We start from the raw sequence: 16,027 nt of genomic DNA, 5'->3' as shown, positions 1-16,027 counted from the left end.
TGTCAAGCTCTTCATTTTTTTCACACATAAATACTAAAACACTTTATTTCACCATTTATTTAGATTATAATAGTTTTAATACATATTTTATTATGAATTGTCATAATTTAAGACAGAAAGTCTAAGTGTGGGAGAAGCCTTAAAGCAAAATCAATACGTAAAAGGCATTTGAAAAGTAGCAAAAATAAATGTTAAATGTGTGGTAAAATGTTGGAATAGGAGAAAGTAGGGTGTATCATCCTTCAATACTACTCCTCAACCTCCTCAAGCTTCCAGCATCCATCTGTATGACGTGATGGCATCCAAAACACTGTCTCCTCTCCATTGGTAACTGGTGTGTGGTCAGAGTAATTTAACAAGTTCTCAAGAGCTCTCCCATCCGGATACTAGCCAGGCTCAACCATTCTTAGTATTAGTGGATAACCAGTCAAGAGCTGCAGGGCTATAATATGTTGCTTTTCTCCTGCAGCGGACATGTTTCTGTGCCTTTTCTACTGATGTATAGTGAACACAAGCAATTTTGTTTGTATTCCAGTAAATTAACTACAACTAAGCACAAATTACAAGAATACATATGTATTGCAGCACAATACTATAAATAGCTGTTCTGGTTGAAGAATTTACTGTCGGCTTTGTGTTATTAGTTAGGCTAGAGGATGTCTTCTGTTGAGAGCTGTTGGCTTTGCATTTGTTTACGTGTGTGTGTGTGTGTGTGTGTGTGTGTGTGTGTGTGTGTGTGTGTGTGTGTGTCAGTTCAAAAACAGGCTTTCCTAAAAAGCTACCGCACAAACAACCACCTGCATTCTCCTGCCAACACTCACATATCATGCCTTTGTGTTCTCTCTGGCACCAAGGATCCACTTTCCTCCCGTAAAAACCTGCTCTGCTGTGGTGCCTACTTGGGCTGAATCCTTTGTTTGATTCTTTATCCTGTTGCAGATGTATCTAAGTAGTCTAAATCTGAAAACCAAGGACCCCATCTGATGTGTGCCGAGTTGAGGAGGACAAGTGATGAAGAATTTAGAGGAAGACTAAGCAGAGATTTCTGAATCAGATTTGACTAATTTTTGTAAGAGTAGCAAAACAGCATCAAACCAGACCAGATTGCACATTGTAACAACATTTTAGTGCATTTATAAAACAATTTGAAGACAAAGGACATAAAGATCAGTCAGAAGGACATTATATCGGCACAAAGAAATGTCAGTTGTTCTGGAGATATTGGCAAAACTGCCACTGCCAATGTCAGCCTCAGATATGAATCACATTTTCATGAATTTCTCCCTTACCTGTATATATAATATACACTACCGATCTAACATTTGAGGTTGGTAAGACATTTATTAATTATTTTTTTTATTTTTTTGGAAATATGTCTTTCATGCTCAACAAGGCTAAGCAAAAACAATATTTCAAATTATTATTCATTTAAAATAACGTTTTTCTATTTGAATGATCCTTCAGAATTTTTTTTTTTTTTTTTTTTAGTTTGATTTGATTTTTTTTTTAAAGAGAAAAATTTTTTTTTGATATAGATATTTTTTACTTAGTTAACATTATAAATGTCTTTACAGTCTCTTTTGATCAGTTTTACCTCCTTGATAAAAAAATCTTACTGTCGCCAAACTTTTGAACAGTATATGTAAGTATGGTTTATTTAACTTGATTTTGTGATGCATGTATCCAGAGCACATAACCTTTTGTAATGGCCACATCTAGACAACAGCCATTCCAACCTTACTAAAAACTGCAGAGATCACAGAACCACCATGAAAATCACAGACATATGTTAATAACTGAACCTCAAATGTTATTTGGAAAACCAAAGTAGTCCGAATAGTGCTGTGGTTTTACACCCCCAAAAAATCTAAATCTAGTCCCAATTCTTATTGCTTTGGAATATGACAAAGTTCTAAAGCATAAAAGCCATTATAAACTTTTGATTTCGCAAAGTAAAGACTTTGCATTTACCATAATTTAAAATGCGACATTCCATGAAGCACTGCAAGTTATATTAAATAAACTGTATTTATTAATAATAAAGAAATAATTAATTAAACAAATAAACCTACAGAGGTATAGTCTGTGAGTGTTTTGTCCTTAAATTTATAGCTAAATATTTCATTATATAAAAATATATTATAAGCCCAGAGTGCTGATTACACAGCCTAATTCACAATGTTTCATAGGAGTTTTTTTTTTTTTTTTACCAGAAGTGCATCGTCCTTTTTTTTTTTAATGGCACTGAACTTACACAGCCTTATGGCTTCTACAGAGAAACAAATCATTGTGTAACATCCTCAAATCTCCCAAAGGTTTTTTATTGTACAAAACAAAACAAAACAAAATAAAGTTAAAAAAGAAGTAGTAATTCTCTATAGGAGGACATTAGTGACATTTGTATGTCCAGAACCCAGCTACTGTACTCCATAATGGCTGGAGAGTTCTTGATAAAACAAAGTACCATTTCTGCTTGTGTAAAAGTTTGTTTCCTGTGGTCATCGCATCTTAAAGGCATGAAACCTTGGTGTATCTGGCCAAACATCATTTATAAATAGACTGGTTGCATCCTATTTAACAAGCAATGGTTTGATGAGAAGACTGGTGGAGCCCAGTCCTTCACATTACAGATCAGAGCTCTGTTTCAAACAACCTGCAACACAGTACCTGTCGTCTGCTTGTGCATCAGCTCCACTCTAATCACACATGCCAGGCCGCATCCCAGCATGCCTCTCAAAGGCCATGCACAGCTCAATGTAACCAATTAGAACTCGCCATCCTGTGCCCACGTCTCTGGGATAACCATCTGATCATCAGCCCAGCAAAAAAACAGACAGATCAAGCTTACTAACTAAAAACCGAGCTTGTATCAGATCAATAAGTGTCGAATGTGCAAAACATTTGCTGAAGTAGGCATTTTAAAACATTTTATAACAGGGTCATGCGCATCAAAAGCCGTCTGGATTTGCAATGCTTATGTGGCGCAGCGGGATAAACTATAGATTCTATCCTCAGTGAGTCTGAAAACAAGAAAGGTTTTTCTGTGATAAAAGGAACAAGCCACTGACAAGAAAGAAGGAGATGGAGTATTTATTTATTTTTTTGTTAATTAACTGACTGCAGGGGGAAAGACTTTCAATGGGAAAACGCAATTGAATTTTGAAATTGCTAGATTTGAAAGAGAAGGATAAGCACAAAGAACATTCCGTTGGGTTTTCAGTGGCTTGTGATAGGCATAAAAAAACAAAGAAATCTGTGTGTATGTGCTGCTGCCAAAGGTAGGCAGTTTTTTTTTTATGTGGACTCACCAAGCAGGGGTGGCAGCCAGTTGATGTTGGCTTCGCAGTGAGAATCAAGGAAAGTAAGGACTTCTCCTCTAGCCACCGATGCTCCCAGCAGCCGTGTGCGGATCAGACCCTCTCGCTTTTTGGTACGCACAATACGGACCTTAGGAAATCTGGACATGTATTCCTCCAGATGTGCCTTCAGGTGATCTGAAAAACAGGCAGAGGAAAAAAAAAAAGAGAAATTACTAGAAAGAATGCATCAGGGGAAAAAAAAGGAAATTACATAAGTCTAGGTTTGTGTTTTGTTAAAGGAAAAAGGAGGGAGATTGATTGTGTGTTGCAGTGCAGTGGTGCAGTAATTTAATCTCAGAATTGTTTCTCCATTCTCACAGCCCCATTCAAGGGCATTAATGTTTAACACCCCATAAGATTCCACCGCTGTTAACACTTAAATGAATTGTTGAATGTCTTCGTTTCTAGAATATTAATCAGGACAATCAGACTCAATGTTAATTCTTTGGCTGAATGTTGATTTTTTTCGTTTCTTGAGATTAAAAAAAATTTCTCATTAATTTTGTGTATTATAATTAATGTTAATTTTTTGGATCTAGTGAATTGATTAAGTACCAAAAAATTATGAGTAATTCAAACTTTTTCAAGTTAATTACTGATATTAGCAGACATTAGCATGCTTTTTTAACTACATGTAATACAGAATGTGCAGTACTTGCTCACTAAAACAACATGTATCATGTAACAGAACAGGACACTAATAATAGTGAACCATTTTCCTTCTTTTTTATTTCTCAAAAAACATAAATAACATGCAATTTATTCTTCTGCTCCAGTCAGATGTCAAGCATGCTGGGAACTAGAACTCCACTGCCCTGCTTTAGTCAATGCAATAAAAATAATTCATGTAGTAACACAAATGGATTAAGTCAATTTCCATTTTACAAACTTAAGTAAATTAATCACAGTGAAATTAAGACAAAATGCTTAAGAACTGTTGCATTAGCTAAATTTATATATTGTTTATGTCCAACATTGGTACTTTTGGAATTGGAACTTTTAATGCAATCTTTTTCAGTCAATATGAGCACACAAACATCTTTAATTATGCTAACGTGAGGTAACAAACGAAAAGCGAAACAGATGGAAAAGTAGATTTTCTCTATGTTAGTCGGGTAGTGGGTAATGCATTTGACCCCTTTCAGTGACATCACAAAGAAACAGCAAAGGCAGTCATTTCAAAAGGTAAAAAAAAAAATGAGTGAAGTCTTATCTTTTCCCACATTACTGTTTGTTCATTTTCAGAAGCAGCAGGAGTTTGCTGAAGCTTGTCGACCGTTTGCACATTATTCAAATACAAAGCATTAATACCTACACAAACTCAATCACCGCTTCCCAGCTGCTGTGTCTGAGCATGAGTGTGTGTGTGTGTGTGTGTGTGTGTGTGTGTGTGTGTGTGTGTGTGTGTCCATGTGACTGTGTGATTAGATGCTTTGGAGGTACCAAATACATGGGCTTTGGATTACCACCAACAACATAAATCCATTAGGTGAAGCGGCCATGTGTTGATGGAAGGTTTGAAATGGAAAGACCGGTGAAATTCTTCATTACATATGAAAGCTTTGAAGCATCATTAAAGTTACGTACATGAAAAGAGTCACGCTTTGACTGCAAGGTTTGTGTCCTATGTTTGACTTCAAGAAGGAATCGTTCAAACATTTAAAAACCTCTAAAGTTTTCACTTTAAAGATGCTTATAATCGTTCTTCCTGCTTCATGAATTCTGAAAGAGATGTCTTCAAATCAAAACACTGCATTTTTTTTTCAAAGCACACAAACAATGTTTGACAAAATGCATCTATAAACAGCTGATATACATCCACAACAGCTGTGGTGTCCCTAATAGGGATAAGCATGAGCAATTGAGAACTAGAGTACTCAGAAATGACAGTAATGATTTAAAAAAATATTAAACAATGAATTTACTTTTAAAACTAAGAAGCACAGGAATCTGTCGTTTTTCCCTTTTGATTTTAAGGAAGCATTTATTTAACAACAAACCCAAAGTGACATGATATTTACTCGCGTTAAGTCTAAATACCTACAGTAAAGACCCATTGTGTCTGAAATGCAGCACTGACATGTTTTTTTTTAATGTGGCACCAAAAAGACTGGCAACTTAATGATAGTAGCACTTCAGACCCTCAGAGGGTTTCTGGTTTGTGTACAGAGAGCTGACTGCAGGCCCCCGATGCAATTATAAACAACCCAAACAGAGCAGGACATCTGTGATGAAAAATAAAAGAGTATATTAGCCGATGGGGAGACAGTATGTGGGGCGTTCATCTGGTGGACGTCAAACAGCTATGTATGTGTGTGCGCGCTTGTTTCTCTTGCTCGGTTCTTTCAGGCCAGAGGCCAAACTCACTTCAGGGAACCTCCAGCTGCATCCTCACTGTATACTAATCTCAGACAAAGTCACCTGCCAGTGCAAAAGTTGCATTCAGTCCTTTCTTTTGGTCTCTCTCTCTCTCACTCTCTCTCTCTCTCTGTTCTTCTCAACTCCCAGGGTGTCTGGCCTTCAAACAAAATGGCCCCAATAAAAGTGACAGCCTCAATATGAGTTGCCACTGCACTCTGATCCCACTGAGCTGAGGTGGGGAGGAGACTTGCAAAACTTTTCCAGAATGCTGTTGTTAGTGTAAGTGGCTCACAGAAGTGAAAGTGTTGGGTGGTTTTTCTCTCTTTTTTTCCATGTCCTACGAGCACTTGATTAAACAAGGTCATAAATCATTGGTGCTGATGCGTGGCAGGTTGAACGGCGGGGAAGGAGGTGACAAATAAACAGTTATGAAGAAAAGGCAAAGTTTCGTATCCCACTGGCATATGGCTGACAAGCCATGATGAAGGGCAGGCACATTCTCTGCTTTGATGGTTTGCAGACAGAACTCTCTGGGCCACTACCTTCCCAACCTGGGTGGAAAAATTCATTTTTCTCTTTCCCTGGTGGTTTGTCATTAAGACAGATGGTTGAGAAACACTTGCCCCATTCAAGGTTTTGATAGTTTTTGAGACAGACGCACGTCTTCCCGCACCGTACCCTTCATATTACATTCAAATCGACACTCGTGAGACGTGAGACTCTCTGAACAGTGCTTCATTAGAGCTTGTTTCTTTGATACGAGAGCTACAGAGGGGATACAATTACCAATGTCTCTGCAATTGAAACATAACGAGCGAGTGATTCACACCAATGAGTCACTTGCTTTAATTTTGCTGCGTTACTGGATAAACTCATTTAGAACCATATTGTTTTACTGGTGTGGTTTGTATTAGGCAGAGAAAAGAATATCCTCTATTATTAGCTGAGAGGCATAAAAATAATAACTGCAGTTCTGATCATATGGTGCTCTTTGGTATCCTTTTTTTGCTTTTAGCTTTAAAGTGAGTTTATAATGAGGTTATTTGGGGGGAGGGGGGTAATATAAAAAGTCGCATTTACATGGAGAATATCTAATAGGGTCAGGACACACAACTGAGCCACACATTTATACAAACAAAGAACAATGTAAAAATGTTGCTTTTTAAAGACACCACAAAATCCTATGTTAATTAGGAACATAAACTTAAAGAGTTAGTTCACCCAAAAATGAAAATTAGGCTGTGTTTTACTCACCCCCGAGGCATCCTAGGTGTATATGACTTTCTTCATTCAGACGAATCCAGTCGGACTTATATTAAAAATTGTCCTGGCTATTCCAAGCTCTATCATTGCAGTCAGTGGGTGTTAAAGTGCTTCAGTCCAAAAGAAGTTAAATAAAAAGCATCCATCCATACAAAAAAGTGTCTCACATGGCTCCGGGGGGTGAACAAAGACCTCCTGTAGCGAATCGATGCGTTTTTGTAAGAAAAATATCCATATTCAAAATGTAATAATCACTTTAATAAAGCTTGCGCTCACTGTTGTAAATGGAAGCAGTTCCGGGAGGATGACGTATGAGTTCCGCTTTGCGCATGTGCGCCTCTGAAGTGACGCACGCGGAAACGCAGCAGAGAGATCAAAACAAAACAACGGTCACTAATTAGAAGTACAAAATGAGGATTTGTAAAGAAGAATGTCAGAGGTTTTGGATATAAGCAAAGAGGAGACTGGTTTTCCTTTGCTAAATTAAGAGAACTTTGCTTCCTTTGCTCCTGTTAACAAATGTTGGTTTTCACGAGACTCACCGGCGCATGCGCAAAGCTGACCTCATACATCATCAGTCATAAGTCATATACACCTAGGATGCCTCTGGGGTGAGTAAAACACAGCCTAATTTAACTAACCCTTTAAGCCTGTACAACAAAAACAACTGGATGTAAAAGACATTGTGTGTGTCTGTGGATGTTTGTATGTTAAGTGCAAGAGAAGTACATTTATGTACAGACATAAAAATGTACAAAAAAAATGAATGGAATTAACCATGTTTGTTCTACAATGAAGCAGATTTATTTTGCTTCAGAACATTCATTGTTGTAAAGTCCAGGTTTTCCACACTTTTCATAATCAAAAGAAATGAAAACACTTTTTTTGTTTCAGTCATTTGTGATTACTGCATAAGAATAATAAAAATAATAATAAGAAATTCAAGTCGATCTGCTAATTATTCATTCAGACTGATCTGCAAATCTGTTCAACCAAAACATGCATTAAATGTAGGAGGATGCACTAAAATGATAAGTACATTTATAATGTTACAACACATTTCTATTATAAATAAGTGCTGTTCTTCTGAACTTTCTATTCATTAAAGAATACTGAAAAAATGTGGCATTATGGTTTCCACAAAACTATTTTCTACAACTTTTTTAACTTTGATAATAATAGAAAATGCTTCTTGAGCAGCAAATCAGCATATTAGAATGATTTCTGAACGATCATGTGACACTGAAGACTGAACTAATGGCTTGCTGAAAATTCAGTTTTGCTATCACAGGAACAACTTTGAAGATAAATTAAAATAGAATACATTTTAAATTCTAAAATTATTTCACAGTATTGCTGTTTATATAAATATTTACTGAACATAATTTTTTGATCACATTTTCATTTTTTATCAAATAAATTCAGCCTTGGTGCATATAAGAGACACTTTTTTCAAAATCTTGAAACAAAATCTTACCAATCCCATACTTTTGAATGATAGTAATTATGCAACTTCATTGACTTAAGTTTGAATTAATTTACATTACTTTTCCAAGGCCCGGAAAACCAGCAAATCAATAAAGGCACATAAAAGTTACTGTAAAAAAAACAAGTGCCCTGTTTTCGACATGATACATCACTGGCCTATCTATCTTGGCACGTTGCATCACTCACCAAGTATTTCTTCCTCACTAGCTGTGATTTAGCTAGTGCCGACTTGCGTAATGGACTCATTACATTGAATGAATTAGCTGCTTTGTCTCTGCACAAGTGTTGTTGGGATCCAATAATGCGGCTGACGTTATAGTCAGGATTCGTCTGTAGCCCCAAGAGAACAGGTTCAGAGAATAAAACATCCGCTAAGCACAGGCACCTTGAGCGCTCCATCACCTTTACTTATAATATACTGTGTGTTTTTCAAGCCTGCCGCTGGCCAGTGTGTGAATAAAAGAAAGGCACCTGCCCCCCTTATTGTCCTGCTTGTTGGCTCCAATTTACTCAACCACAGTTTTCCTCAGAGGGGAGATACGCACTCCCTTGAACCGTTCATAAATCCGTCTCTGCAGCGAGATCAATGTTCAGAATCAATCCCAATTTATTACATTGCCACTGTAAAGACAAGCAGAAAATGAGGCTTTTACAGGAAACCCAATGGGATCCTGAACACAGAACAAGAGAAATGTCTAACAATGCTTGACAATGTGGCAAATAATTTTATTGTAGCAATAAGCCTTTCTTAAATGTCGGGAGACACATGTTTCATTCAGAGTGTGGTCATCAAAGCAACAAAAAAGACAAGCAAACAACAAAAAACAACTTCAAGACAACTTTTAACTGCAGTTCCTCTCTGCGACACTTGATATAAACCTCTTTAGACTGCCTTCAAGATGCTGCTAAGCTAATTAAAATGTGAGTCTAACCTCAATTAGAAGCGAAATTGGAATTGAACACAAAGTAAATAAGATTCACAACTTAATTTATTCTAGGATTGTTTTGGAGCTGCTTGATGACCATCAAAATGGTTCCCAGGTTAACTTTTAAAAAACATATTATGTACCAGACAGTGTTATTTTGACACAGTTTAGTCAAACAATCCTTAAAATCTAGTCAATTTTTTATGTTTTATCTATGAATGTGTCCATTTTTACCATTCAATTTCATTCAACGAGAATAACATTTTAGTTTGACGAGTGCAAAAATGAGACCAAATTAAACACAACATTTAACAATAACATGTGAAAATCTCCTTGTTGTGGGATCTGTGCTACTGTGTTCATTTACTTCAGTTTCACCTCATGAAGCTCAGATAAAGCAATTCCTGACATTGTTTACTATGACTGGATGATCTGAGACCATCATACTCCTTCTAGATTTCACTTCTTTAAATAACATTGTTAGTGCATTAGTAATATCATTTAGTCTAAGGGTGCTTTCACACCTGCCTCATTTAGTTCGGTTGAATCGTACCAGAGTTCGTTTCCCCCTTTGGTGCGGTTCGTTTGGGAAGGTGTGAAAGCAGCAATCGCACTCGGGTGCTGACCAAACAAGCGTACCGAGACCTGCTTGAAGAGGTGGTCTCGGTATGCTTTCAAACGAACTCTGGAGCGGTTCGTTTGTGGTGAGAACGTGATCCGACCTCGAACAGACCCAACTGCAAAAAGTAGTGATCATTTTTGGACTAAACTAGCTGCCGTAGTCAGTTGCGCTGTGCATTATGGGATGAGGAAGTGTTTGTTGACAGTTTGCACTTTAGCATGGCAGCTCGTGGATTAATGCACGCCTCCGCTTGAAGTTACGAGCGATCCCGCTCGCCGTTTGCAGTGCATTAGAACGTTGTTTTCAAGCCGCATCCGTGCTTCATTATAGAAATGTAGTGTTTGCATATTGTGGTGTATACAAACAATGTAATAGATTATGGCCATGGACAAAACCAGCCCGCGCAGTCTCTCCATAGTTGTGTTGTCTCCGTGTTGTTTGCTGGCTTTTCCTCTTATGTTGGAATTTTCCCGCACGTAAATTCTGGCCAATTGAAAAGCAGTTTAGGAAATACGTCATGGCCAATGAGCGATGTGGATGTTGTCATGTGACTGCATTTTGGTTCGTTTCAACTGGTTCAGACCAAAGCAATCAGTGTGGTGTGAAAAGGAACCAAAAAAGCTGAAAAATGCTACAATGTATAATTGTTTGCCCTTGGTTCGGACCAAATGAACCGAACTAGAGATGTGAAAGCACCCTAAGTTTTCTTTTCATAGATTTATCGGCAGAATGTTTTAAATAGAACTGTTTAATTACCATCATGATGTGCATTTTTGTTTCATCTTCATTACTGCTGAAATAAATCTGAAGAGTCTTCGTTAACAAGTGTTTCTGTCAGTCATTTCATTGATAAGCTAAAGGGGCAATTCACCCACAAATGAAAAATCACAGTCACTTTCTGTCTTCAGTGGAAAACAAAAGGAGATGTTTTGAATGACAAGGACTTTACTTTTTTAGGTGAACTGTCCTTTTAACACTGGTAACACAATTCAGATGTGCTAATAATAAACATACATTTTAAATTTTCTACTTTCATCGCAATAAATTCTAGAGGATGAAAGGACAAGGTATTTGAGGGTATAATTATAACAAAACCTCTACTCAGTAGCAAGAATATTATCTGTTGCTAAAGAAAAGATATTTCATGCAACATTAAACATCTCAATTGGAGAAGGAGGAAAATAAAAGGACATTTTATTATATTTCTGTATTCCTCTGCCTGCAGAACACGAGTCAGTGACTCCGGGAAATATAAGACCTCAGAGGTGAAAGGCTTTAAGGTAAAAGAGAGACATTCTCAACAGCCTGCTGTCTATAGGATTCAACACAAGATTAGAGGACTCTGGGTAGAGTAGGCAGCATATTCTGTTTAGGTACATGTCTACTGTTTCAGAAGTAGTAGGCCGTTTTCAATGAATTTCAAAAGTCAAACACTTCTCCAAACTTGAACGCTGAGATTTATTAGCCCATTGAAAGGTCAGAAAACTGAAACAATAAGTGAACTGACCATAGATTCTCTGCAGAACCAGAGGAAATGTGTGGGCGACTGAAGTTAAAGATGAGGTTATCGGAATATCAGAAATTGATATTCCTCTGAGAAAGTTTGCAGCGTAGGATCTATGATAATTCAGCCTGCATGTGTTTCAGATGCTATTCAGAACAGTTGCTATAGCCTAAGAACAAAGGCCCAGCCTGGATCCTATTGATCAGACAACTTTGTTTATCTGTGAATGAGAGCTGCAGTATTATCTGTCAAGGTAAAGGTGTGACTTCTCCATTGTGATGACTGGCACCTTCTACATACACTCATTGCTGCAGCTGTCCAATCGAAGGGCAGGTGGGTAACTGGCCAGGCTATTGTTGGTGAGGGTAGACAGTAGCGGTGAGCGGAGAGGTGAAGCCTCTCCATTAGCCTCCCTCTAGCCCTCTCATAGAGCCCACAGCACAGTGTCCGTTTGTTTGTCGCTGAGGGGGAAATGCGGCCTCGCTCTGTACACGGCAGGAAAGCGTGCGCCTGTAATGGTCCCTCATTAATGGAGAAGCTGCCTCCATGCAAGACAGGTTTTGTTTGAAAGATTCACCAGTCGCTCAATGCGGCTCTATTAAGAGACAAGGTCATTCATCTGGATGTGGAGCAGAAAGCACGTCAAGCAACAATGAAGCACTACACACACTGATTACAAGCCAAACAACCCGCTCCCCATTCTCTGCGGTGGATACACGAGAGCGAGACACACGTAAACTAGAATTAATGTCACCCTGCCCATTAGAATTGTGCATGTTTGAAAGAAAACCAGACAATGACATGCATTCTTCTTCTTTTTTTTTCATCATCAAGGACAAGCAGTAGTTATTCTTTCATCAACATAAACTTGAGTTACTAGATGGAACATTTAAAAGAAATTTATATATATATATATATATATATATATTCTGAAATATTTGTCATATTCATCATAGGACAATATTTGGCTGAGATACAACTATTAGAAAATCTGGAATCTTCATGGAACATGATCTTTACTTAATATCCTAATGATTTTTGGCATAAAAGAAAAATCGATAATTTTGACCCATACAATGTATTTTTAGCTATTGCTAAATATATACCCAAGAGACTTAAAACTGGTTTTGTGGTCCAGGGTCATATATTATAATATTTTAAGAGACTTGTAACAGCCCACACATGAGGGTCCTCTCTATGATGGTATTTCCAGTTTTGTGTTTTATTTATTTTTGCACCACACAACTTTGCAGCATTCACATGGCATTAATATGAAAAAAGAGAGATAATTTAACCTGAAATAGATTTTTGGCTAACAAAGAAATGTAATTTTGGAGGACAATGCAATTTAACTGTAATATATATATATATATATATATATATATATATATATATATATATATATATATATATATATATATATACACACACACACACACACACACACACATTGCATTATTAAGTATACTTATTATTTTCTTAATACAATGTATTGCAATTCTCACAAAAAACTGTATGAATTTTATTGCATTAGATAACAAAATATCAAACCAAGTGCCATTTATTTTGAAGAAAGCACACATACAAATTCCATCAAAATATATAGTTTAAGTTATTTAGAAGTTTAGGTTAGTTCTGAGAAAACAGCCACTGTGATATTTTAATGACATTAAGTTTGACTTAAGTGCCAAAATATTTTGGGGGGCCAAGGTTTGTAAAGCCTTATGAGTGCCAACAAAACTGTGAAGCAAAAGTAATTGCCACACAAGCATGTAACAGACTAACCTGAACATTCTTCACCTCTGAACAGACTTTCAAACATGGACCATCTGTGGCATACAAGGAGATGCTTGTATGCCAAAAAGAAAAAAGAAAAGAAAATCTGCTGTCCAATTCCCAATTTAATGATGACAGCAAGTGTGTGCCATTGATGGATGTTACACCATGGGTTACACCAGCTATCTATCTATCTATCTATCTATCTATCTATCTATCTATCTATCTATCTATCTATCTATCTATCTGTCTATCTGTCTATCTATCTATCTATCTATCTGTCTATCTGTCTATCTGTCTTTCTGTCTGTCTGTGTAGTTTTTTATTATTATTTGTTTATTTATTTTAAAGAGAAAGAAAGAAAAAAATGGTATACAATAGATTGGTTTGAAAGTAGAGAATAATAGCTACCACTAGAATATTGATATGAAACCCTGATGAGCCAGACATCTCATTGGGATTGGAGGATCGAAAATGCATCTCACTAGCAATCAGAGGAGATGTTTAAAGCCCAATATGATCGGCTGGAGGATAATGACCTCGTGAATCTCATCCTTTACTAGCCTTTTGATTTGCACATCATGTTAAAACACTGGATTTCTTCTACCATATAAAGGCCTCTTAATGTCAGCAGAGCTCTATAATGGCATTTGTTAGATGGCAGTGAGTGCTGTTTAATGAACACTTATACATAGATGGGCAGTTATTAAACCTAGAAAAGCATTCAATCAATGAACAGCCACAGCAGTGCTTTTATTCAAGTCTTATATTGTACACTTATGCAAATTAAGGCTAATGAGTACACAGTGTAACCTGTTACAGATGAATTTACTGCAAAAATACCAGAATAAATAAAACATGGAAAAATTCGATTAGACGCACAACCTTTGATCTGAACTGCAAGAAATACGAGAAGCAATTACTGCTCTCTTTTATAAGTTGATATGATAATTTACCTTGCTATCCATACAATGAACGATTCGATGGTGAGTTGCATTTTATTTTATTTTTTGCAATTAGCATTTTTCCCTGCAATCTGGTGATCTACTTTTGTATCTCAACCTACCAATTGAAAACTATTGAACTAGAGAAACTTATGCTTACTGTTTGGTGTTAAAGTTCTACAAAAGAACCCTTTCATTTAAAAGAAAGAAGAAAAAACAGGTACACTTACACCCCTAATGGCAGCTTTCAGGCACTTACACACTCCAGGTTCTCTCCATTGCTCTTCAGTGCACCACATTGTGTTTGATGGATGCTTCTGCCCTAAAATCAATATTGAAAGCTTTTTCTTCCATTATAATTAGACGACAGCCAAAACTGAACACTAGCGATGTCAAAGATGGGGAGCGTACAATGAAAACAGGCACATAAACAAGCCATGCTATTTTAACGGTAATCCATTTGAAATTATAAATAATTTCATGTATTTGAAGCCTCAAAACATCAAGCAGACAGCTTGATTGGAACCCCATTATCTGTCCATTAAAAACAATCTGCTTTAGAATCAATTCTTTATTTGGTGAGATTCTGTTTGTTTGAAAAGGTGATGTCTCAGGCAAACAGCAATTTGCACAGTTTAGGCATTGTTGTGGCGGTGAGACACAGTAATGTGCACTGACAGGGTAATAAAACTGAATTACATGCCTTGTAGTGCAAATCACAGATTAGCTTAAAACCATTTTACTAGGACAGTCATTTGATGGGATTTTTAAGTTATTCAGAGCAGATGTTCTCAAATGATTTTGCTTTAAAAACCCAGAACAAAAGGCATATTAATATAGAATCAAAATAGTTTTCAGAAGTAAACAAAAATGTCCTTAAAATGTCCTTAAAATATATTATTATTACATACACAGTCTTTTTATTTGATTTGATTTAATTTGATTTCATTCATTGATTCATTTCAAACAAACAAAAAAATAAAGTAAAACGTAAATTACTTAAATTTTAAAACTGGCTTTATACAATATGAATTTGCATAGTCTACTTGATTTGGAAAAGGTTTGTCTTGTCTATTTGTTTTGGAACAATCTGTTAGTTCCCTGTAATTCTGCCCACCTGAAACTTGGAATGCTGAAAGACAAAAGTCATATTTGGCCTGCAAAAACCATCTCGAAACAAACTTCTGTAGAACTATTGATTTAAGTTTGTCAGCTCAGCACTACTGATTTACTCCACCAGCAAAGGCTAAAGACAGCAGCTCAAACTCCAGGCCTGGCACACTTCTGGCTGCAGCTAGTGTTCCTTCACTACACGTAACTATAACAGTCTGCACAAAATGTTCTCTGCGAACTCTCAGCTGAGAAATCCAGAGTACAGTGAACAAGAGCAGCTTCTACCACTCCAAGAGACAATAACCAGCACTGGATGCAGCATTCCACATCCAATGAAGTCCCTTGTCTTAAATACAGCGCAAGACAGACACAGAAAATAAAGCAGCAATACGAATTCCACTGACAGAGCACCTTGAAATCCTATTGTTCCACTCGGCTGATAAACAAGCGCAGGATGAGCGCAAACATTAATTTTGGGCTTTCGAGTCCTGGAGACCGAGGATTACATAAAAGACTCAAATAGACCCTGAGAACAACACTGTTGATATAAAAAGCACAAAAAAAGCAACAATGGAAAACAATACAAAGTCCAAAGTCTGAGCAACAGGCATTCCTTATCTACCACCGACCAGGCTATATTTTAAAAAAGGCTATTAAAAAGAAGTCCAATA

General features: G+C 36.8%; 1 protein-coding gene across 1 annotated transcript in view; it reads right to left on the bottom strand.

Moving 5' to 3' along the window:
- Window positions 1-16,027, bottom strand: part of LOC109095820 (polypeptide N-acetylgalactosaminyltransferase like 6) — a 170,665-nt gene that overhangs the window by 30,536 nt on the left and 124,102 nt on the right. The window contains exon 6 of the mRNA XM_042758329.1: window positions 3,309-3,494. Within this exon, the coding sequence (XP_042614263.1) occupies window positions 3,309-3,494 (186 nt within the window). The remainder of the gene's footprint in view (window positions 1-3,308; window positions 3,495-16,027) is intronic.

The sequence above is a fragment of the Cyprinus carpio genome, chromosome A1 (assembly GCF_018340385.1).
Source record: "Cyprinus carpio isolate SPL01 chromosome A1, ASM1834038v1, whole genome shotgun sequence".
NCBI lineage: Eukaryota > Metazoa > Chordata > Actinopteri > Cypriniformes > Cyprinidae > Cyprinus > Cyprinus carpio.
The sequence above is the reverse complement of the archived record's forward strand: the minus strand, read 5'-3'. Positions and strand labels throughout refer to the sequence as shown.